Raw genomic sequence first — 21,853 nt, forward strand, 5'->3', positions numbered from 1 at the left:
AAATAAATGAAAGCAGGGAGCTTCAAAGGCCATGTGTAACAAGGCAGGAGTGAAGTGCCACTTCCAGTGTCACCGACTCATCTCTGTGTCTTGGTAACAGACAACACACAGGAATGAACAGTATCTTGGAGTGTATCTTGGCTTGAAGCAGAACAGTAAACTGATGACTGACTAAGTCACCAGCCCCCATTTTTTGTCACTGATCAAAATGGAGATTTTCACACTGTCACCAGTAGCAGTCCTTTTGTAGTGGGTCTTCGTAGAATGAGAACCCCTAGGCTCTCTCTAAATCCTTGACAGGACATTCGCGATCGATATGTAGTAAATGTAGCTGATTGAATCGTTTGTAAAAAATTCTCTACTACTAGAGTTAATTGCAAAATACTATTAAATACCTCATTGTCACAGCATTGTGACTTGTGTCTATAAAACCAGTGCTTTTCATGACACCCTGTACCAACACTTGGAAAAGCCATGTGTAGTTGTTGTTCGTTAATTTTTGCCTCCTTTTGGTTTACCAGGAGAGACCCACAGAGACCAACAGCAGCGTGGACAGTTCAGCACCGCCATCCGTGGCGCAGCTGGCTGGTCGGTTTCAGGAACAGGCAGCTGCGGCCAAGGAGGTGAGTCTGGAGGCTCAAAGCATCCATCTAGGGAGGGGGCTGGAGGAGGAGGAAAAGCCTGATCCAGCTCAGAGGAGAGGGAGGGACAAAGCTTGGCAACTACCAAATTAGGAAGAAAAGCCAGAGAGGGTCCCTCTGAATGCAAGGAATGTGCCACCACCACTGCATGCCTGTACAGAAGCCATGCGGGAAAGGAGGAGATGTCTGGCACAGAGCTGCAAGGCTTAGGTGATACAGAATGTGGCTCATGTGGAAGAGCACCTGTGTAGTCTAGCAAGACTGAGATCCTGAGTTCAAACCCCCTTTATCATCATTAAAGTGAAAGTGTGTGTGTGTGTGTGTGTGAGAGAGAGAGAGTGAGAGAGAGAGAGAGAGAGAGGAGAGAGAGAGAGAGAGAGAGAGAGAGAGAGAGAGAGAGAGAGAGAGAGAATGAGAGAGTGTGTGAGAGAGAGGACTGGGGGTTCATTTTTATCTTGATCTTCCACAGACTTAGATATCATGCCCAGCTGTGCCAAGCCAGGACTGGCTTAGAGTAAAGACACCTCCTGCCTGCTTCTGCTACCTAGCCTAGGTATAAGTCTGGAGCAAGACAGCTGGACAGATCCTGAATTGTGACTTCTTGAGAAGGAAACAGGACTTGAATGGAGACCTAATCCAATAGGAGACTAGGAATCAGAAGGGAGGGACCAAGACCTAGGAATTCTGGAATATCCTATTGAAGAGGAAGGGATAGAAAGGAGTATCTGACTGTGGAGAGAGTTGGGCTAGACTTTCTTGGCCATGTGTGTGTGGTGCTTGTCAGAGGTGAGTAGAGTACTAAAGGTAGAAAGGAGAGGATCTCCCCTGGCCCCAGGCAGCAAGTGACAACTTAGTTGCCTGGGTTTTCTTAGGTGCACTGTTTTGTGCTTTGTATTCTCAATTTTAAAAATAGGGTCCATGAATTCTACACATTACAGGAATGTCCTAAAGGACAAAGGAGATGGTTCTGGAACTGCCTGAAAGCTGAAAAGGTTGAATGTGTTGTCTTGAAATGCAGGCTCAGGTCAGTGATGGTCAAGTAAAAGAGGATGTTACTCTGGGCACCAGTGGCTCATGCCTGTAATCCTAGCTACTCAGAAAGCTGAGGTCTGAGGGCAGAGGTTCAAAGCCAGTTAGGGCAAGAAAGTACAAGAGGGTTTTTTTTTTCTCTCCAATTCACCATCAAAAAGCTGGAAGAGGAGCTATGACTCAAGTAATAGAGTGCCATCTGTGAGCAAAGATGCTAAGAGAAATGCCCAGGCTCTGAGTTCAAGCTCTAGTACTGACACACAAACAAACCCCAAACACTGGAATGTTGTGCAGAAAGGCAAAGGAAAGGGGGCGGGGAGATTCTGAAAGTTCAAAGAAGTAAGACTAGTTACATGGTACTAATTTATGTGGTGTTAGGCAGTCTTGAAGACCCCCAGCCCCACCATTCTTTTCTCCTCCATGCATCCCTAACCCATCTCCACTCCCTTCCTCTTCCTCCCTATTGCCTGATTCACTGTCTTCTCTTTTTCTCTCTGTGTTGTCCATTGCCTTTCCTCTAGACACCAGCCAGTAAACCAGCAAGAAGGAAACCACCCTGCTCCCTCCCTCTGTTCCCCCCTAAGGTAGAGCTGGGCCAGAATGGTGAGGAGGTAAGTGCACGGGCAGAGACTGCTGGCTTCATGCTTTCCTCCTTCTGTAGAAAGAGGCATCAAAATCACACTGCTAGACATCAAATCAGGACACAGGACTTCAGATTCAAGAGTGAATCTCTTTTCTTTTTCTAGGGACAGTACTGAGGCTAGAACTCAGGGCCTTGCACTCTCCCTTGGCTGGTTTGCTCAAGGTTAGTACTCTTACCACTTGAGTGACACCTCCACTTGTGAGTTTTTTTCTGGCTATAACAGAGATGATAGTCTTATGGACTTCTTACCTCAATCTTCATATCTCAGTCTCTTGAGTAGCTGGGGTTGCAGGTGTGAGCCACTAGCACCTGGATGAACCAGTCTCTTAATGCTTCCTGGATCTTTTACCTTAGATCTACCTCCCTCACCGATTCCCCAGTTTCTCCTACTTTCAAGTCTGAGTGATACAGCAGCAAGTCAGGTATCAGTACCACACCACATGGTAGGTGACAGGAAAAGTACATTTTCTTTCCAGATCTGACACAGAAGGTCTTGGGATGGGACATGGACAAGACACCTGAACAGAGGGGCTTTGCTGTTATGAAGCATAACTGTGATTTGGCAGACTATCGTAGCTTTCCCAGCTCTCAAAACCAGCTGACTACTGTTCTAGATCACTGGAAGTAACCCAATCACTGGAGGAAAGCTAGAGCACACGGGAGGCCTAGTTGCCCTCAACTATAAATAGCCAATGCTCCTAACATAATAAAGGCTCTGGTATCATAGATCATAGCCAGTAATAGATTTCCAGCCTGCATATTCACCCAACCCCGTTTATCTAATTGTAGCTGTTGGAGTGGCTTCTTCGGGCCCTATCCAAGTAACCCCTCAGCTTCACTGTGATCATGGCAGAAAGGAAATCACAGGTCCTGTCATCCAGCATAGAAGGCCAATCCCAAAACAGCAAGCAGGCCAAAAATGGTTCCCGACTCCCACTTCAACCACCTTGTCATTCTGCCCTTCTTTTCTAGGACCAGCATCCTGACAATAGAGACTAGATTCCTGTGTGAACTTGGGCAGCTCTTTGGTGCCTGTGTTGTCTCATCTATATTGTGAGACAGCTGGAATCAGCGAATGGTTTTTCAAGTCTTTTTTTAGTTAATGCAAGTCATATAGGCACAAGCCCATCAAAAATAGTCAGTCCAGCTCTGGTGGCTCTGTAATCCTAGCTACTCAAGAGACTGAGATCTGAGAATGGTAATTCAAAACCCACCCAGCTAAGAAAGTCCAAGGGATTCTTATCTCCAATTAACCTCCAAAAAAGCTGGAAGGCTAGGTGAGCACTAGCCTTGAGCAAAAAACTTTGGGGACATCACTCAGGCCCTGAATTGAAGCCTAGGACCAATAAAACAAAAAAGAAAGAAAGAAAAGGAAGGACAACAAAGACATGCACTAGTGGCTCATGTCTATCTTCTTCTTTTTTTTTTTTCTGGTTGTGGGGCCTGGACTCTGGGCCTGGGCACTGTCCCTCAGCTCTTCAGCTCAAGGCTAGTGCTCTAACACTTGAACCACAGCACTATTTCCGGTTTTCTGAGTGGTTTGTTGGAGATTAGAGTCTCACAGACTTTTCCTGCCTGGGCTGGCTTTGAACTGTGATCCCCAGATTTCAGCCTCCTGAGTAGCTAGGAGTACAAGCTTGAGTCACTGTGCTTGGCTCATGTCTATCATCTTAGACAGATACTCAAGAGGCTGAGATCTGAAGATGGTAGTTCAAGGCCAGACTGGACAGGAAAGCCTGTGAGACTCTTATCTCTAATTAATCCCTAAAGGCTAGGCATGGAGCTATGGCTCAAATGGTAGAGCGCCAGCCTTGTACCCCACTACCAGCATACGTACACGTGCATACACACACACATGCACGCAAAGCCAAGTCATACTTGTACATGCTCAAGTGGATGCAGTGATTGGAGACCTGTCTGCTCTGAGAGTATTTCCCTTCCCTAAGAAACTTATGGAGTAGAACTTAAGAAACATTATTTTCTTGTTGTTAGGTCTCTTTAAGTGTTAACGTAGTATACCAATCAATGCTATAACCAAACACATGCCAACAACTCCTCTTTCCAGAGGGTCACCTTCTCTTTATTGCCTTCACTCTCCAGCTTGGTGTCTCTGTGCCTTGCAGCAGCTGAGACTGTGCTCATCTGAGTCTGTCCCCTGGTAACCCAGGCTAGCCCCAGGAGGATTCACTGCCCCATAGTGACTTATTTGTAAAATGAAGACAAGAGCAAGAACACTAACCAGAACATGGATCTGGATGGGGAAGCTTTGCTCATGGGAACAAAAGTGAATTAAAGAAGGGTGCCAATGGCTCATGAGAAGCTGAGACCTGAGGATTGCAATTCGAAGCCAGCCCAGGCAGGAAAGTCTATGAGACTATTACTTCCAATTAACCACCAAAAAGCCAGAAGTGGAGCTGTGACTTAAGTGGTAGAGCACTAGCCTTGAGCAAAAAAGCTCAGGGATAGTACCTAGGTCCTGGGTTCAAGCTCTAGGACCAACACGAAAAATAAATAAATAAGTGAATTTTTTAGAGTGGGTCAAGCTAATGGTGATGCGATTAAACAGCTTCATTTCAGTGGCTCTGTACAAATACACTTACAGGTTCTATCCATGAGGTATGGCATCCAGAAATTAAAGGCATATGACACATAATGGCCAAGTGCTAGATCAGGAGGAGGGTAGATTTTAGACTGAAAGTCCTACCTGGAGTGACAAGCTGCTTACCCACAGGAAGTACACACCTCCAAGGATCAGTGACTTTCCTTTGCCTTGAGATTCACTTAGAAATAAAATGAGTGGCCAGCTTTGTCTGGCTGGGGTGCACATGGAGGCTGCTGCTGTTTATACTTATACAGTGCAGCCTGCTAAAAACCCTGATGCCTGCCACTTGTATGGAGGCCTTTGTTAAACTGTAAGCAAAAGCTGCCACCTGGTGTCCATCCCAGGGTTAGCACTGATAAAGGCTTCTGCTTGGTAATTTCAGTCAATAAAGGTTCTATGACACCTCAGCTGGATCTCTAGTACAGTCCTGTGGTGGTGTTTATTGAATTTCTGCTGCATTTAAAAGGCAGTAGTAGGTCAGAGAAGAGTTTATAGTATTACAAAAAGTGACCTTTGTCAACAGAATTGTTGCTGCAATATCTTCCAAGGTTGAATCAGATTGGGTTTGGGTCTCCTGGGTCCTAGCCAGTAACTACACCTTTAAAGCTTGCTCTCCCTTGGTGTTGGCCCTTAGAAGGGTCAAAAGGAGTTCACTTAACTCTCTCTCTCCCTCTCTGTCCCTCTCTCTTTCTCTCTCTCTTTCTCTTTCTCTCTTCCCCTCCATCTCTCCCTCCCTCTCCCCTTCCATCCCATATACAATGATTTCACTCAACAATACCACAAAATATCCCTAAGATGTTGGTAGGACTTTTCTTCCTATTAGTCAAGGGTAGGCACACTGGAGTGAGGGGCAGGTAATACATGTTGGTCTCAAACTACAGAAAAAGTCCTTTCTCTGCCTTGGCCTCTAGCTACATGGAAGTCTTCTTTTCTTCAACATCATCAAATAATATTGTCATCTTTCTCATGCAGTTGTGAAGATGTACAAAAACAAGTCAATCATTTACAAACTTAGGATTCAAAAGCAGGCAAGATTTCTGACATTCATCACAAAACTAGTGTAAATAACAGAGCATACATATAGGTTCAGATAGCACCTAGATCAGCCTCTAGAGGGCAGAGACTAAATCATATGTACCTTTATATAACCAGCACAATGCCTAGAAAATGGGATAGGTACTCCATATATATGTCTGCTAAATTAAAATGAATATTCATTTTATGAATATTTCATTTTATTCGTGTTTTGGAAAGTGATAATTCACAAACAATACCATTGGTAGGATTTTCCAAAATACCATAGTTCACTGGAGGCATTTCAGTAATCTCTCACTCAGATTTTATTCCTTATCTGTGATTTATTGCCTTATTTGTGATTAACAGAGAAGATAGTCATTGTTGCCTGTGAAAGTCCCTCTGTTGACTTACCTCTGATTGTTGAAGGTCACAGGGAGATGACCTTGTTCCCTACAGACATATTTCTTCCTCCTAATGGTAATGAAAGTCATTCTTCCTTAGATAGGAGACCTCCTGAGTAAAGGATGCCTGCTTTGACTTCTCAGCTCACAGATTTAAGTGGTCTTGCTAGTGGGGAAATGAGGGAGGGAGGGAAGGAGGGTAAGGGAAGAGCCTGAGTCATCAGAAGTAAGTGGGCTAATGAAACTAAGTGATGACTTTTGAAACCAAATTCTCTTCCTCATACCTGCAGCTTCTGAGCTCCAGACAGAACCTACCTTCTTTCCCTTCATTCACTCATTTGTTTTGATCCATTTACTTTGTAGAAATCATCACCCAATGCCAGCCACCCTCCTAAAATCAAGGTGAAGAGCTCACCTCTGATTGAAAAGCTCCAGGTAAGTGGTAAGAAGTAAAATGCATTCTGCCTTCATCAGTCACTCTGTGTGCCTAGAACCCTGAGGAACTGCACCAATGGCAGGGCTAGCAACTCAGAGTAACCATGAAGCTGACCACTACTCCTGAGCTTATAGTCTTGGTGGGAAGACAAGATTTTCATACCCCACACAACAAAAGAGGTATAGGAGAGTACATGCCAGAAATCTCCTAACCCAGGGTTTCTCAATCCCAGTATCACTGGGGCTGTATAATGTTGTTGTGGAGGTGGGGAAGTGGGGAGGTGAAGGAGATCTCTTGTACATTGCAAAAGTTTAGCAGCATCCCTGGTCCTATCTACTAGATGCCAGTAGCATTCCCAGATGCCAGTAGCATTCCCCAACAACTTGTGACAATGACTTCAGACCTTGTCAGATATAGGGAAGCGGGGAGGGAATCATCTCTCACACATGCCCCAGAGGAGAACCACTGCTCTAGAATGTCAGAGCAAGAATTGGGTGGAGAGGCAGGAAAAAACACAGTGCTTTGAGAAATGCTTCTGGGATCAGCTTTTGTTAAAACATAGAAGAGGTATTGCCAGGATGCAGCTGAGTGGGCCAGAAGGAGTTCCTGCTTTCTCTTCAGCCTCCCACCACCACCAGGGAGCATGAGCCCCGCTCTTGGTTATGTCCCACCATCCAGGCCTGGGGAAATGGGCTCATTCACTTCGTAGACTCCTGGGGTGGGAGGAAAATGCAAATAGCCACAGCCTGTGTCATTCATAGCTGTGAGAGACAGAGCCTGGGATCTGACTCCCAGCCTGGGTTTGGGATTAAGGAAAACATCTTTGGTTACTGTCCTCCAGAGAGTGCAGTGAACTCCACAATATGTCCCCTGAAATAGTTCATGTCTGAGATCCTGATCCCCCAGTCCCTGCTGAAAGGAGCTGGCAGTGCTGCTGCTTGTTACAATGTGGGAGACTCAGATTCCCATATTCCCAGCAGGATCTCTCCGAAGGGACCCCAGAACTCTAGCGTCTCAGCAGCCAGCTGAGGGGTGTAGTCCAAGATCTACCTCTCCCTCTGCCTCAGAGGCAGGAGGAAGATTGCGAATGAGAGGCCTGCCTGGGCTACATAGTGAGGCTAGACCCTGTCTCAAAAAGAAGAGCAACAGCATGAAAGAGAAGGAGAAAAGGGGAAGAGGAAAAGGAGGAGCCTCCACAGCAGCAGTGGAGTAGATGGCAGTTTAGCCACGTCTCAAAGGAATTATTTTTGGTTGGAAACACATGGGGAAAACAACTAAAATACATGTCATCAGCTGAACTCGCTTCTGAATACTCAACTGGATAAGTTATTTACTACCAACATTCAAAGGTAAATTTTTTGCTGACTTGCAAGATTCATTTGATTTGTCATACAGAAGGAATCTTCTGACTAAAACTGTAGAAGGGAAGGGCTCCCCATGGGTGCAAGGTCCCACCACTTTTGCCATGAAGCCTTTAGAGCCAGCCTAGTGCACCAGCTCCCCAACACCTGCAGTCCCAACCCATCTGTGCTCACGTGCTGCTATTTGGCATAGCCTAGGTTCGCAATGTTGTTTCTTCATTTTAATATTTTATATACTTAATTCTTTTTATGACTCAATCATCTATAATATACATTCTCTCCTAAGACCATAATTTTTTAAAAAATAAATTTAAAACACTTCTTTATTTTGTGACTACTGGAGCTTGAACTCAGAACTAGGACACTGTCCCTTAGCTTTTTCACTCAAGGCTAGTTCTCTTCTGCTTGAGGCACTGTTTTACTTCCAGCTTTTGGGTAGTTAATTAAAGATAAGAACCTCATGGGCATGGCCAATTTCAAATCATGATCCTCAGATCTCAGCCTCCTGAGTAGCTAGGATTACAGGCATGAGCCACCAGGGCCTGGATTACATGCCTTCTTAAACATTTATAATGCTTTGTAGTCTGCAGATCCTAATGTACGAGCTCTCCAGGGAAGTAGGATGAAGGAGTAAAGTCAAGAGTTGTGGGAAGAAAAGGGCATGAATGTTGGCTATTAGCACAGCAGCAGCAAGACCAGCTGTGAAAGACTTTGGAAGTCAGACTAAGACCTTTGGACAGCTAAAGAACCTGAGGTTCAGAAAGGGTGTTGGACTTGCTAAAGGTCACACTGCAGCTGTTAAGTAAAAGTTATCATATTTCAAGTCAGGTGTGCCAGCATGGAGAACCCATGGAATTCTTGTTTTACCGACTGCCTGTCAAGCTCTGTCTCTTTTTTGTGAGCCCTTACTGCTGTCTGGCACAGCGGTGTCTGGAGGACACAACTGCCAAGAGATACAGAAATAGAGAGGGCAGGAGGTAGAGAAGCACTACAACATGGCACTAGAGAAGATTCAGATCACTCCCACACTATCCCTCCACTGACAGTCTTGGGGTAGATTTCTAATTTGTACAAAACTGAGAATGAAGTTTGGGTGTGGAGGAGACAACTCTTTGTTCCTCTCAAACAGTAGACGTCTTCTAAGTGATACTATTTGATTAGAAGATGAGGGGAGTATTGACTTACTGCAAGAACCTGGGAACTGCAGGTGCAGCTGGTGGTTGTATTTCAGTCCATTTGTCTGCGTGTTGGTACTGGTTCCAGTCATCTTTGCTGACTTCACATCCATGCTTGCTCTCTGGATGGTAGGAAGTAGAAGCTCTCATCCTCTTCCCATCCCAATTTGAAACCTTCACTTTTTCTTGATAGGCCAATTTAACCTTTGATCCAGCAGTTCTGCTGCCTGGAGCTTCACCCAAGAGTCCTGGACTCAAGGCCATGGTCTCACCATTTCATAGCCCCCCTTCCACGCCCAGCAGCCCTGGCATGAAGTCTCGGCCTGGAGAAGCAGAGGAGGTGCCTATCAGCTTCGACCAGCCTCCTGAAGGTACTCATCTGCCCTGTTACAATAAGGTAAATAAATTCATGGTCCCCAAAGGGTGGTATGCCCAAGAACATATGGGACAAGATGATTCTGGTAAAAGGATTGTTGTCCTGGAAAAAGGAAGAACTACTTAGCATTGCAGTCAGAACTGGTTTTGCAGACGTGAAATTTCTTCTTGCCCTTGTAAGTGTTTGATTCTGGAACTAAGTCTACCCCTCCACCTAGCTTACCTCTCTCATCTGCTTCCTCTGTAATTGTGCTATAGACTCAATCTGCAAGTTAGAGGGATAGAGTGTTCTGTCTTTTATAGAGAGAGAAGTGGGGAATTCAGAGTGGATCCCAGTTGCACAGATACATAATGTCAAAGTTGGAAATGAAAGCGAACACTCTGAGTCATGACTCCCACAGAAGGTTAGGCAGGTTGGATACTCCAGTGCCTCTTGCTCTGCTTGATGTGAATAGTCCAGTGTCCCAGAGGAGATCAAACCATCCTCCCTGCATTTTACCTCAGATTAAAGGACAAAAAAACTGATCCTTCTACAAAACACCCATGCTAACCAGGCACCAGTTGCTCTCCCCTGTAATCCTAGCTACTCCAAAGGCTGATATCTAAGAACTGAAATTTGAAGTCAGCCTGGGCAGTAAAGTCCATGGGACTCTTTCTCCAATTAACCAGCAAAAGCAAGGAATGGAGCTGTGGCTCAAGTGGTAGAGTACCAGCCTTGAGCAAAAAGCTAAGGTACAGCACCCAGGCCCTGAGTTCAAGCCCCAGTATTGGCACACACACATACACACACACACACAGAGAAATATGTTTTGTTTTAACAGATTTTATATAATCGCCCTTAATACCTTCTTCAGGTGCGGACAAGAGGATCCATAAAAAGACGTCCACCCTCTAGGCGATTCCGAAGGTCTCAGTCAGACTGTGGAGATCTTGGAGATTTTAGGGCTGTGGAGCCATCTCAGGAGAATGGTGCAAGGGAAGAGAACGGGGATGAAGTGTTTACAACCAAGAGTAAGGCCCCAAGGTCTCCCTCTGCCAGTGAGGGGTCCATGGGAGAGGGAGCTAGTAGAAGCCAGGTGTCTGAAGGAAAGCCCCCTCTGAGGAGGACATCTAGCAGGATGGAGAAACAGGAGAAGGCTGGGGCCCCAGAAGAGACAAAACAGAATGAGGAGGCTGGGCAGAATCCAGATGATACCAGCAAGTGCCCAGCCCAGAAAGAGGGCTTAGAGCCATCCCACACCTCCAGCCTTCAGACAGAGAATGGATATGGGAGTCCCATGGCAGAAAAAGCATCTGGAGAAGAACTGGAGACCAGAAAGTCTACAGAGGAACAGGGGGAGAAGGTGGGAAATGATGGGGACAGGCCCAGAGAGAAGGTCCAAGATGCAAAGAAGCTGGAGGAGGAAGCTAAAGGGGAAAAGACCCTCCAAAATCCTTCTGGAGGAAAGGGAGACAGCAATGTTTCTGAGCAGGAGGAACAAGGCAAGGAAAATCAAGATGAAAGAGCAGGTCTGGAAGCAGGCTGCAGCAGCAGAGCTGGCTATGTAACACTGGAGACCAGCAATGAGCTCCAGAATACACAAGCAGTCCCCACGGTAAGTGGCCTGGTTTGTTCACATGGGGAGGGCCCCTATGTCCTTGTTACGTGCCCTGTTCCTTTTCAGTCCCCAGATAAATCAGCATCGTGTGCAGAAAAAAGGGCACCAGGCTCCTGCCTCGTGCCAACTGCATTGAGACAGGCTGTCACTGATGGCAAGGGGACAAAAGGATAAGAAAGGGAAGTGTGTCTTATGTTCTGTCTTGCTTCTTGCTGACTCAGAGTTCTGGAGAGTCTCTGGGTATGTGTGGAGTAATTCTTGGCATAGCTCAGTAACTGAAGTCTACCAACAGCTCCTGATGGACTCCGGGCTTGCTTCTTTTGAGAACTAATGGTGAAAATGGAGGCTACTTTCTAAAAACTTTTGAGTCCAGCCAGGAACTGGTGGCTCATGCCTATAATCATAGCTACACAAGAGGATAAAATCTGAGGATATCTAGTTAGAAGCCAGCCTGGGTAGGAAAGTCCATGAGACTCAGCTCCAATTAGCCATCGAAAATAAGCTGGGTTCCAACCATGAGGATGTCCTTTATTCTTTAACACCAGGCCCATCCTCCATCCCCCTCACTCCCCTCACATACCTGGAACATGCCTTCTTCTGATCAGCATGTGGACATTTCTCACCCTCCTCACTTGAGCCTGTCCTGAAAACTCAAAGGATCTGCATCCACCCCTTCCGTCATCTATCACACTTGGTCAACATATATATCACGACTTGAAATTCTTTTGCTTATTTTTAAATTATCACTTCTACTCCTTCTTTTTCCCAATGCCTCTCTACCAACACCTACTATGGGACCTGAAATACAGTAGATGGGGGTTTTGTTTGTTTTTGTTTTTGTTTTTCTGGTCCTGAAGCTTGAACTCTGAGCCTGGGGCACTGACCCTGCATTTTTGTGTTCAAGGCTGGTGCTCTATCACTTGAGTAACAGCTCCACTTCTGTCGTGTGTGTGTGTGTGTGTGTGTGTGTGTGTGTGTGTATTTAATTGGAGATAAACTTTCCTGCCTGGGCTGGCTTTGAACCGTGATCCTCAAATATAAGCCTCTGGAGTAGCTAGGATTGCAGATATGAGTCATCAGGGCCCAGCACTTATTTTTTCTCTTGTTGGTAATGGGGCTTGAGCTCAGGACCTGGGACCTGTCCTTGAGCTCTTTTGCTCAAGCTAGCACTCTACCACTTTTTTGTTGTTGTTGTTGTTGGTTGTGGGGTTTGAACTCTGGGCCTGAGCACTGTCCCTCAGCTCTTCAGCTCAAGGTGAGCCATCTACCTCTTGAGCCACAGCACCATTTTTGAGTAGTTTATTGGGGATAAGAGTCTCATGGACTTTCCTGCCTGGGCTGGCTTTGAATTGGGATCCTCAGATCTCAGCCTCCTGAGTAACTAGGATGACAGGTGTGAGACACCGGTGCCCAGCTAGCACTCTACCACTTTGAGCCACAGCTCCACTTCCAGTTTTCTGATGGTTAATTAGAGATAAGAGCCTCATGGACTTTCCTGCCTAGTCTGCTTTGAACCGTGATTCTCAGATCTCAGCCTCCTGAGTAGCTAGGATTACAGGCGTGAGCCACTGGTGCCCAGCTGGGCCCTACACTCTTATTAGTGTTTCTGCTTGACCCAGTATCCCTAAGGCAATTGCTGAGTGGCAGGGTTTTCCCTACTCTTTCTAACTCATCCTGTCCTCCCTGTTCACAGAATGACCCCCCTGTTGAGGATACTGAAATGTGAAAAGAGCTCCTGGTACCCCAGTGAAGAAGCTGCTGGTGACATCTCTTTGGAAGTGGCAGCAGCAGCAAATGAAGCCATTGCAGAAGCTGAATATGCTGGGTGTTTGGAGTCAGTCTGGGATACCAGGTGGATTGTTTCCTGGCCTCCATACTCAAGTGCTCCATCACAGAGAGACTGGATCCCAGGACAGCAGACTTTCATCAGCTTGAATTGATATCTTTGATGGACTTGATTTAAAAAAAACAATAATAACAAAAAAAACTTGTTGAAAACAATTTACCGTGGTGCCTAGTCCCCAGGGATACTGGTCAGCCTGTGGGACTGCCACACTCTCCATCCCTGCCTCTCCCTGCAGCTGAGCTCTTGTTTAGCTTAGCAGATGTTGCCTGTGTACAATTATAGCCTTTATTATATTGTCCTAAAATGGTTGTGGCTGCAAATGTAAGGGGAAAAAAACAACAGCTAATTTTAAGTGGATGAAAACCAAAGAAAATAGTCTTGCTGAAGATATAAATTTTATTTTATAGAAGACGTTATATTGCATCAAGACCTTAGAGTCAGTCTTGTAGCTTACTCCAAATGGGAGCTGGGCAACCAATTTTGGAAACATTGAACTGCAAGAGATAATTACTGAAACCTTTTTAAAAAATTATTAATATGTCTAAGCTTATGCCTGTAATCCTCATTATTCAGGAGGCTGAGATCTGAGGGTCCTTGTTTAAAGCTAGCTCAGGCAAGGAAATCCATAAAACTGATTTCTCAACTAGTCTCTCTCTCTCTCTTTCTCTCACACACACACACACAGAAAGGAAGAAGAATGAAGGAGGGAGGGGAAGGGAGCAAAGAATGAAGGACAGAAGGAAAGAAGGAAGGAAGGAAGGAAGGAAAAAATGAAAGGAAAGGAAAGAAAGAAAGAGAAGAGAGGAAAGAAAAGAGAGAAGTGGAGGTATGCTCAAGTGGCAGAGCTCCAGTTTTGACTGGAAAAATCTAAGAGATAATGCCCAGCCTCTGAGTTAAAGCCCTAGTACACACACACACACACTCACACACACACCTATTAGGAGTTTGCCCAGCTTGTTGTTTCCTGTTGATGACTGTCATAGGAAGTAGGAGGCTCAACTCACCTCCCCCCCTGCAGCCCTCCCTGACCCCTTAACCTCCCTTGGGAGGCAGGATGTCAGCGCATTTTCACATTGCATTTCTCAATCTGGAAGTCTGAATGTCATTCTTCCAGAGGGTTGCCCTTAAGCAGAGATTAGATGTTTGTCTTGAATGCCTTATGAAATCTTCTGAGCTTCTCTAGGAAGCATTTACTGAATTCAGTCCAGATTCTCTTCCAGATATCAGGGGGAATGAGTTGGGTCTTCAGTCTATCCTCATGAGATAGATTTTTGATCCAGTGATCTGTTTGGAGAATTTAGGAGGGTTTTCAAGAGACAAGAGGCCTGACTCTGTCCAGGGCTTATACCTTACCCTATCCCCTCTTCTGGTGCTCCTATTTAATTTTCCTGTTTGATCTTTAGGTTAATCTTTACTCTGATTTGAGCATTTCAATGTCTCTGTGTGCTAATTGAGCAATTGAAGTAATTGTTTGCTCCAGCATTGTTAGACCATGCCTATTTTCTCATCCAATTTATACAGTTTTTCTAACTCCAGGATAGTGTGAATATTTGGATTTTTTCCAAAACAATTTTTAAATAGTTTGTAGCTTAGAACAAACTTGTGACTTGGTGAAGACTGATCCTGTTATAGCTTTCATAAACTTTGGGTTTTTACAGAATTGGGAAATATATATTTCAGTTATGTTAAATCCATATACTGTCTATCATTTACTATGATGCATACCCCAAAAGAAAAGGCAGTTTTATTTATTTATCTCTGTGGGTTGTTTACACATTCATGTACTGGTGCTTTGTGAATATATGCATGACTGGGAATATGTAACATAAAGGGCTAAGTTCTGTCTTGAGAAAGTCATAGAACATAGAAATGAAAATATGGTTTAAACTGGGCACTCATGGCTCTTGCCTATAATCCTAGCTACTGAACAGGCTGAGATCTAAGGATCATGGTTTGAAACCAGCCCAGGCAGATAAGTTCATGAGACTCTTATTTCCAGTTAACCAGAAAAAAGTGGAGAGTGAGGGTGTGGCTCAAATGGAAGAGCACCAGCCTTGAGTAGAAAAGCCAGGTAAGAGTACAAGACACTGAGTTCAAGCCTCAGTACCAGCATATACACACACACAAAAAGAATATATATATATATATATATATACACCTATATGTATATATAGGCATGCATGTGTGTATATATATATAATTCTATATATATATAAAGATACATATATATATATATATAGTTCTATATCCTTTTATAGACTCTAAACATTATAGGAGCAAATGGAAAAGTAGCAATTAAAAACAGGCTTGAGCCAGGTTCTGGTAGCTCAAACCTGTAATCCTAGTTACTCAGGAGGCTGAGATCTGAGAATGGTGGTTCAACGTCAACCCAGGCAGTAAAGTCCATAAGATTCCAATAAATTATTCAGAAAAAGCCAGAAGTGACGCTGTGGCTGAAGTGGTAGAGTGCTCACCTTGAGCCAAAGAAGCTCAGAGAAAACACCCAGGCCCTGAGTTCAAGCCCCAGGACTGGAAAACAAAAGTTTGATGACATCAAATACATTGTTATTCTTCAGCCCCCTCAGTCACACTACTTAGTGTGTTTTGTGAAAAAGCAGAGACCCCTTCTTAGGGGTTGCCTATTCCTGGGGATGTCTTCTTGACAGGGGTGCCATAGCTGGTGACTTGTGCTCCCTCCTGAAGCCTTTGTCTTGGTGTTACATTTTCATAGTTGATAGGAGACTTCTACATTTAGGATTTGAGAAGTCCATCTGTATCTTAGGCAGCACAAAGTTCCAACCAGGCTAGAAAGACCTCCTTTGAAGGCTTAAAATAAAAAAATTGCTAATGCAGGCTAAAGAGTCTGTCTTTTTCCTACCACAATTGTAGACTACTTTGATTGAAGTTTAATTTCACTAAATGAATAAATGGACAGATGCTGATGGCAAGATGCCAACTCAGACTGGCTGATAAAAAGCAGAACTCTAGGGCCCACGTATATCCCAACTATTTGAAAAGAGAGGTTTGGGAAGATCATGGTCCAAGACTGGCCAGGGCAAAAGCACAAGACCCTATCTGAAAAACATATACACTAAAAGCAAAAGGACTGAGGGTATGACTCAGATAGTAGAGCACTTGGAGGCCCTGGATTCTATGCCCTATACCAACCCTCCCCAAAAGGGAGAATTCTGTGAATAACCCCCTCCATTTCCCTCTGTATTGAATCATGTAACTGAAAAGTCCATGGATAGATCTAGACACAGTCACTTAAGCCATTTTAGAAATCATTTTTTCTTAAAAAGATTCATTATTACATTCATTTTCTTAAAACAGATTCATTATTCATCATACCAGTTCAGTAAATGTAACATTTCCTACAATTTAAACAGACTAAAGAATGAATATTTTTCCCTGGTCTAGAATGGAAGTCTATATTTGATTCAGATCCCAAGACAATATGTTAAAGTGTAACTAACTTATTTTTTCTATATTTTTATTGTTATTATAAAGGTGATATATAGAGGGGTTACAGTTACGTAAGTCAGGTAACGAGTACATTTCTTTTTGGACAATGTCACCCCTTCCCTCATTCTCTCCTAGTTTTTCCATCCTTGTCTACACCCCCAAGAATCTCTCTTAACATTGATTTCTGTTCTGTCTTAGTCATATTTCCAAGCCAGTTAATTCTCAGTAACTGTGGAAAAGAGTCCCCCAGAGGCTTCCCATGGGTTATCTGTTCATACCTGAACTAACCTCTGTGGTCAAGAGGAAATGTAGCAATCTTCAGCCTTCTCCTGGAGTGAGGGGTTGGGTGACTCAGTCCAATTCCATCTACAAAAACTGTAAACATAAAAACAGGAAAATCCATGAGACTTCTATCTCCAACTAACCACCAGAAAACCAGAAGTGGCTCAAAATGATAGAGTGCTAGCCTTGTGCATCAAAGAGCTCAGGGATAGTGCCCAGGCCTTGAGTTCAAGCCCCACAACTGAAACAAACAAACAAAAAAAGTGTCTATCAGGTAGTTGAAGAAAATACCAAGATTAGTGCACAAAATATAAATGTTACTGGGAGCTGGTGGCTTATACTTGTAATCCTAGTGGCTTGGGAGGCTGAGATCTGAGGATCACAGTTCAAAGCCAGCCGGGGCAGGAAAGTCCATGAGACTCTATCTCCAATAAAAACCACTATAAAACCAGAAGTGGTGCTGTGGCTCAAGCGGTAGTGCACTCACCTTGAGCTGAAGAGTGCAGGGACAGCGCACAAGCACAGAGTTCAAGCCCCACGACTGACCAAAAAAAAAAAAAATATAACATTTTTAACATTTTATGGGTTTCCTTAGGTTTTTTTTTCTTGGTTGTTATAAGAAGGGATTTTATTATGCATAATTATATATATATAATTTTTTCTTTTTGGTACCAAACTATCAGAAGCATGTCTTTGTAAAAATTAAGTTATTTTATAACTTACATTTTGCATGCATAACACATTTATGACCTCATGTACTCCCCAGATGTAAATCAAGTAAAAAAACTGTAGGGATTAAGGCAGTTCCAAAAATATATTAGCTGTGTGACTCATTAGAAGAGTTGAAAAATTCAGAAAGAAGAATGAGATAAGCCTCAAAAAAAAGGCTAAGGAAAGGAATGGCAGATAGGTCTGGTGACCTGAGCAAGCTGTGTCAGAACATAGCTGGATACATTGTGTTCTTTCAGAGTGCCGGAATTTATTGAATCCCAACAAATTCACAAGCAATGTCAGTGTCATTGGCATTAGTTCACCATGTACTAACTGAGGTCACTTGATAGATGAGGCGTCTATTCTAATCATAATTACTATGATTAACTTTCAGATCACACAGTACACTTGCAAAAATGGAGATATTACAGGCCCAGAATGGCCTAGAAGGGATTAAAGTGATGGTCTCGTGGTTCAAAAAAGCTTTGCTTAAAGGCAATGACAGAGACCAGGTACAGAAGTGAAGAGTCACTGCAGATAATCAGATAAGATCAAACCTAATATAAGTAAAGGAAAGCTGCTAACACACACACACACACACACACACACACACACACACACAGATCAAACCTAGTCTCAGGATATCACAGATCTTTTAAGGCCTGAAGATGTCCAATAGTCAGCCTGGAGTTCAATGCTAGTTCAAGATTCAGAACTCTACGTGCAGAACTGATTCTTAGGATCACCAGACCTGGATGGAGGGCAATTTGAGTTGAACTGAGCGGAAGCCCCAGGGGCAGTGTCAAGAGTTCCTCACTGGTGGATCCTTTAGGCATACACCAGCTGATCTGATGACTGGTCCGTGTGTGCTTCTGTGTCTTTCCTCTTACATGATTCAAGTGAGGAAGTTCCATACATCACTGGGTCTGATGTGTTGGTTAAGTCCAGGGACCTGGTGTTTCTGAGGTGATCTGATGCATTATTTGCCAATGTAATTGTTTATTGGCCCAAATAAGTTATCTGTTTGTGTCTTGTGGTGTGCTGCTAGTAGTTGTTGTCATAGAAAAACATGATGTAGTCATTTTGCTCTGGCACTTATACTGAATATTGAGTAGCTTAATTATACATAATTTTTTAAATAAACTGCTGCTTTACAACATGGAATGGACCAAGGCCAGACCCAGCCTTAAAATTGCTGTTCTGCATTTGCTAGAATAATCCAGAGCACCCCAGGCTGCTCTCTTACTGGAGATTAAGGAAGGACACAAACTTCCCTTCAGATCCAAGTTCTCTTTAAACTGTTACATGGGACTTCCATTGTGAGATACAGAGAAGCCACATTTTGAGAGGTTGAATCAGGAGTGTTCATTAGAAAGCAGGCAACTGCAAGTGGCCTAATTTCCCCCAAAAACTTGTAGCCTGCAATGTAATAATGTTAGAAAACTGAGCCACGAGGGTAGTAAGAAAGAGCAGAAAACAATCTTAACAAACCAGATCAACTTTAATGGAGAGTTGGAGAGGAATGCTATGGTGACCTGAGGAGAGTCAGGAGTCATGAGGCATGGCTCAAAGGGAGCAGGGGTTGAGTGGCCTAGCTAAGGTCATGGTTAGGGGGCAGGGTGTCTCAAAGAGAGTTCAAAGAGTCTTGCAAGTTCATGGTACAGGTCTGGAAGGTCTGGGAACCTATTGTCCAAGTCCCCATTAAGGTGCAGATCACCTAGGGGTAGGGATGGGGAAGTGGCGTTTCACCTCTAGAGTTTTCAGAAAGTCTCCATCATCCACCAAGATGCCAAGGTGGTACCAGTTAGACCCAGTATTCACATTTCAAAACCAAGGCAAGACTTGTAATGGGTGTTACAAACCTACTAAGACACCTGCCATGGCCTGGAGTGGATTAGTGTATAAACCCAGGCTCAGCATAGTCATGAAGTCATTCCTATGAGGCAAGTTAGCATTTATTTGAATAGTGAGCTTGAAACTGGGTCTTTAGACCCCAGGTACAAAGTCCAAGAATCTCAAGTTAGGTCCAGCCACTAGCCCTTCTATGCCAAATAAAGAGCAATAGAGAAGGGCAGACAAAGATTTATTACATGGAAATTATGGCGAAACTGCACTGCAGTACATCTTTGGCCATCTTCAGAGATACAGACATTAGCTTCAGGTTAAATAAGGAGAATTGGAGCAGCAGGTGAGACAGATGTGCAGAGTTAAAACAGTCTTAGGTCTCAGGTGGGTGGCCTGGTTGACCATTTACTCAGTCTTTATCCATGAGGAATTCTGAAGAAGTCCTTATTGTGTTATTACTGGAACAGAACAGAAAAAAGTGGTCTCCTGAGTTGGAGGCTATAAGCATTAAGATAATAAGAAGATACTGCTTGTTTGAGGGCAGTTTTCCTTCCACACAAGACAGTGATCTGAATCTTTTCTTTTCTCCTGCAAATAATGTGATTACAAAGGTACTGCAGCAGAGAGTAGCTCAAATCAAAAGGCTAAGATTCAAAGTTGGAGAACTTTCTAGTTAATTCACAGGACCCAGCAAACGCATCTTTTAAGTTGCCCCTGTGAACTTATTCACCACTATTTTGGGTTGACACCCCTCGCCCTGGGTCCTTCACAAGCCAAGCCAGGCCATAGCTGTCTATGCCCACCGGCCGTGGCTGCGTCAGCAACGGAGTCTGGATGCTAGTCTTGGTCTCTTACTGGTTCTACTGTATGATCACAAGGTGCTAACTATAGAACGTATTGTCTCTGCTCTAAGATGTTTCCCCTGGCTACACGACAGATATAAGATACGTTGGTTTTGCTACGTGCTAGATTCAGAATGTATTGTTTCTGCGATAGGATGTTTCCCTGGCTGAGAGTCAGCTATAGAACGCCCTGCCTTGGCTGTCGGACATCCCCAGTGTGTAGTTGTGACTACAAAGATTTTCTGCCCCAGCCCCTTCTTCTGCCCTCCAGACTCCTAACGCTATATCTACTTCTACGACTGGGAGAGCAGTTTGCTACTCTCTATCCCACGAGAGATAGCCTGTCAGTTTCTAGCTGACATAAAACACTTATTTCTTGTAAATGACTTTGTGTCCCTTTGGTTTTCTGGGTCGGCACTTACAGCCCCTGCAGTCCCAGCTAATTAACTTTATTCTTTACTTCCAAGGACTGATGACTCCAAGCCAGGGCCACATCTGTACGTCTTAAGCCTAAACTGGGTCAGAAGTCAGTGGTGAGCAACTTTTAAAGTCACTAAATTATCAAATGGTCATTAATTCCCCATTACAAATGATTTAAAAAAAAAACCCATCCACAGATTCAATGACATCATCCCATAGTTATTCTTATCATCTCCTAATGCATCTATTCTTTTCTTAATTTGCTCCCTCAATCAAGAGTCCTGTCTTCAGCACTGGAAAGGAAACTCAGTGGTCAGCACTGATTTAAAAAACAAAAAGTTTATCTTGACAAAAGAGCACAACCCACCAAGCCTTGCCATGTATTCCTGGTGTCCTGAATTCATGGTAGCCTAAGGAGGAAAGAGCGCTAGAAACGAGTGGTCTCGGCAGGCTTGTCACAAAGCACAAGTTAAAAAGATGGATGGCGGGAGGGAGGATAGCAGGCCACACTGAAAAACCAGGCTAAGCTGAAAAACCACGGGCCGAAGCCCCGTGGACCCGCAGATCCGTGGATCCGAGTGGAGGCCTTTGTGTGAGGCGAGCAGACTCCGCCCCTTCAGCTCCTCTCCCTCCGGCTGCCAACCCCGCTCTTCGCACCGCCGCCCCTAAGGAAGCTGTTTTACCCTCTCTGGGCCTCAAGGCGATATCCCATTGGAACAATTCAATCCAGGTGCTTACAAAAAGAATTCACCCAAAGTTTCGGGGAAAGTTAATCGCGCCTCCCCTCCTTCCTGAACTAAGACCCGGAGCGTCCCCTCCGGTCCCCCCCAGTCCCCGGCACTCTGGGACTTCGTTTACCGACCCGCCACGGGCCGGCCAGGTCTGAGGGCACCCGTCCGCCGCGGGCAGGCGCGGGCTGCGGGGATCTGGGAATTACCCTTACCCCTCGCCCGCCCCTGCCCGGCTCCCGACCGCCTTCTCCGTGGGCTGAATAGCCACGGGCGACCCGAGCCAAATGATCGCAGGTTCTAGGATGATTTGAGAAGCGAACCCCAACTCTGCAAACTCGCGTTCCTCCTAGCTCTGCAGGCGCAGGATGGAAAGGGGTTCGGGTCCCTGGATTTGGGTAGAGAAAAGGTCACGGGTGGTGTCAGCCAGGAAGTG

At 44.6% G+C, this 21,853-nt stretch overlaps 1 protein-coding gene across 2 annotated transcripts in view; it reads left to right on the forward strand.

Moving 5' to 3' along the window:
• Rcsd1 (RCSD domain containing 1) overlaps window positions 1-13,646 on the forward strand; it is a 60,016-nt gene extending 46,370 nt beyond the window's left edge. Inside the window, exons 2-7 of one of the 2 annotated variants that reach the window (XM_013021825.1) lie at window positions 522-623; window positions 2,192-2,281; window positions 6,697-6,768; window positions 9,499-9,702; window positions 10,535-11,275; window positions 12,972-13,646. In XM_013021825.1, the coding sequence (XP_012877279.1) occupies window positions 522-623; window positions 2,192-2,281; window positions 6,697-6,768; window positions 9,499-9,702; window positions 10,535-11,275; window positions 12,972-13,004 (1,242 nt within the window). In that variant the 3' untranslated portion in view covers window positions 13,005-13,646. The remainder of the gene's footprint in view (window positions 1-521; window positions 624-2,191; window positions 2,282-6,696; window positions 6,769-9,498; window positions 9,703-10,534; window positions 11,276-12,971) is intronic. The other variant, XM_013021826.1, reaches the window with a different exon arrangement.
• Window positions 13,647-21,853: the final 8,207 nt, after the last annotated feature.

The sequence above is a fragment of the Dipodomys ordii genome, unplaced genomic scaffold (assembly GCF_000151885.1).
Source record: "Dipodomys ordii isolate 6190 unplaced genomic scaffold, Dord_2.0 Scaffold57, whole genome shotgun sequence".
NCBI classification, from domain to species: domain Eukaryota; kingdom Metazoa; phylum Chordata; class Mammalia; order Rodentia; family Heteromyidae; genus Dipodomys; species Dipodomys ordii.